The sequence below is a fragment of the Priapulus caudatus genome, unplaced genomic scaffold (assembly GCF_000485595.1).
Source record: "Priapulus caudatus unplaced genomic scaffold, Priapulus_caudatus-5.0.1 Scaffold251, whole genome shotgun sequence".
Lineage (NCBI taxonomy): Eukaryota > Metazoa > Priapulida > Priapulimorpha > Priapulimorphida > Priapulidae > Priapulus > Priapulus caudatus.
In genome coordinates, this window is record NW_014577312.1 from 87270 (window position 1) to 90060 (window position 2791).

At 44.1% G+C, this 2791-nt stretch overlaps 1 protein-coding gene across 1 annotated transcript; it reads left to right on the plus strand.

Annotated features, from left to right (window-relative positions):
* The first annotated feature begins 561 nt into the window (after nucleotides 1-561).
* On the plus strand, nucleotides 562-2187 carry LOC106808057 (neutrophil collagenase-like). Its single transcript, XM_014810615.1, has 4 exons — nucleotides 562-589; nucleotides 758-845; nucleotides 1281-1723; nucleotides 2123-2187. Exons 1-4 carry the CDS (start codon nucleotides 562-564, stop codon nucleotides 2152-2154), a joined length of 591 nt encoding a protein of 196 aa, XP_014666101.1. The 3' UTR covers nucleotides 2155-2187.
* Nucleotides 2188-2791: the final 604 nt, after the last annotated feature.

The following is a 2791-nucleotide window of genomic DNA, read 5'->3' on the forward strand; positions in this document are numbered from 1 at the left end:
GAGAGAGAGAGAGAGAGAGAGAGAGAGAGAGAGAGAGAGAGAGAAAGAGAGAGAGAGAGAGAGGGAGAGACTGCGTAAACAGCGAAACAAGGCCGGTGAAAGTCAGTGCCTTAAGAATCACATATTTAAAAGAAAGATAACAGCACCTCGCTGGCCTTTGATACTCGCATAATTTTTCATTATTCGCAGCTATTGTTTGAGTTCGCATTTTGTCAATGCCAAGATTGATGACACTGGTGCCGCCACCTTAGCCCACGATATGTATATATATATATATATATATATATATATATATATATATATATATATATATATATGTACTATATATATATAGGCTGTTTAGTAGATATAAAGGTGTAAAAGCACGTAAGTGGGCATGTAATTGCTAAAGCATGACGACGAAATAGTAGCAGAAATATTCACTCGCAGCATTAGTAACTAGCCCATAAATTAGTAAAATATGGCTGCGCCTAACATAGAGCGCCTAATATGAAGATGGACTGCATCTCCATGCATTGGCATTTTGCATCTGCCTGATATCGAAAGCTGGAGTGAGCAGTGATGCAAACTGAAGGCGTGGAAGAAGCAGGTAATTTGCTACGTTTGCAGGCGTTTAGACATAGTTCAGACATAGTTAGTGGCCGACGGTCGAACGGCGTACCACATCGTCGGTCCAGACGGACTGAGCCGACACTTACCTGTAACATTGGTTCTACAACATTTCCAGATATGCGTAACAATAACAAATCTATTTTAGGTGCGTTTTTCCAACGCTTCTGGTTTAAATGTGATCTGAAGTGGAGGTATGTGAATACCACTTCCAAGCGTGCTGACTCCGACATCAGGTAAATAAACACTGTTCAATGTTCCATTTACAGTTAATGTTCGAACAAGCGAATCGGTTATGACCCGAAAGTTATTCTAGCTTTTTCTATGATTTGCGTCCTACACACATTTACGCATTAGTTCATGCGTGCGTGCGAGGGTGTAAGTGCGTGTACGAGCGCGTGTTGGCGCATGTGCGTGCGAGGGTGTAAGTGCGTGTGCGTGCGCGTGTGTGAGCGCATGTGCGTGCGCGTGTGCGTGCGCGGGTGTAAGCGCGTGTGCGTGCGCGGGTGTAGGTGCATGTGCGTGCGCGGGTGTAAGCGCGTGTGCGTGCGCGGGTGTAGGTGCATGTGCGTGCGCGGGTGTAAGCGCGTGTGCGTGCGCGGGTGTAGGTGCATGTTCGCGCATGCCGGCGAGAGAGATTCCTTTCTGCACGTTCGCTACTTGTTATACAGGAGGCAATTTCAATGGGCCGCCAACACGTGGATGAGTGCGATCAATCAGAACCTACCCAAGCCGGCCATCCTCACTCTAACCGAAGTGACGGGAAATAACGAGGAAGCCGACATCAAACTAGGCTTCCTACAGAAACGCCACGGGGACAACAAGCCGTTCGACTCGGGACCGCTGAACGAGTTCGCGCATGCGTTCTACCCGTTCGTGACGAAAGACAAGAAGCTCCACGGAAGCATACACTTCGACAATGAGGAGCGGTGGGGTAACTCGGGAGATGGGGATATCTTGCCCTTCATCGCTTTGCACGAGTTCGGGCACGCGCTCGGCCTTCCCCATGCGACGATCAAGAACTCTGTCATGTACCCGTCCATCGACAGTTCGACGACGTTCAAGATCCGGCGGCTTTTCGAAGCTGACATTACGAATATTCGAAATCTCTATCGTAAGTATAAAGCGCAGCCAAGCGCGATTTTGTTGTAGTCGATCATTCGATACTGGGACCCATTGTCAGAGACAAAATTAGTCTTAATATTATTCTTAACATTAACTTTGACTTGGAGATCGGAGCTGTGTATACTGCGTGTGAGAAATTCGTAACTTCACCATGTTTTTGTCAGCAGTCTATGAGCAAAAGTTAGTGCTAAGAGAAGTGTTAAGGCTAATTTTGTTTCTGACAACGGGGCCCTGGTTCAGTGTGTTTAATTCAGTAGGTACGGCGGATCTCGTCGTGGAACTTCGAGTAGTAGAAGTTTTAAAAAACGAGGGGGCAGGATTTTATGTCGTTTTATAGTTATTGATTGATTTTTATTGTAAAGTTACCTGATTGTGTTTTTATTTGTAGCGTTCCGTTTGTGTGACCTGTTTAGTGGATGAAGATATTGGCCGCAACTTTTCTCTGAAATCCGGTAATGATAGTGTAATTAATGAACAATCTAGACGGATCTATTTTCGAGGTGCACTGCTCACCTGACGGGTCTATGTTCAATGTTCTACCACTCCGGTGGTTTTTACCCTTGATATTGGAATTGTAGCTTTATTTGGGCTTCTGTGGGGAGATGTCCTAAATATGGGATGCTTATTTTCGTAATATTTCGTAGTCTAGTTCCTGCTTTGCTGTTATAAGTTCGTTTGGTAAAGGGCACTGAACATATCAGTCAGAAAGGTAGGGTACATAAACACGTAACATGAATGTCTATTTCTCGCACAGTAGACTGCAGAAGGGTATTTGATGTTTGTTCTGTGTGCCTCAGGGCGTTATTACGCACGCAAAGCTATCCATAACCCTACGTTTTTTTCTGAATCTAGTTCAATGGACCCATGCAAGGTAAAATATGCGAGTATGCTGTGCATGGTTCAATGGAAAACACTAACCCTTACTAGAATATAGTAAACATTATAGCTAACAATTAATTCATCACTTTTAGTGTTAAAAATAAACAAACAGCAAAAAAAAACTGAAAATGAAGTTTTAACCGTTTATAATACCCTTTAAATTATTATTTGATATGGA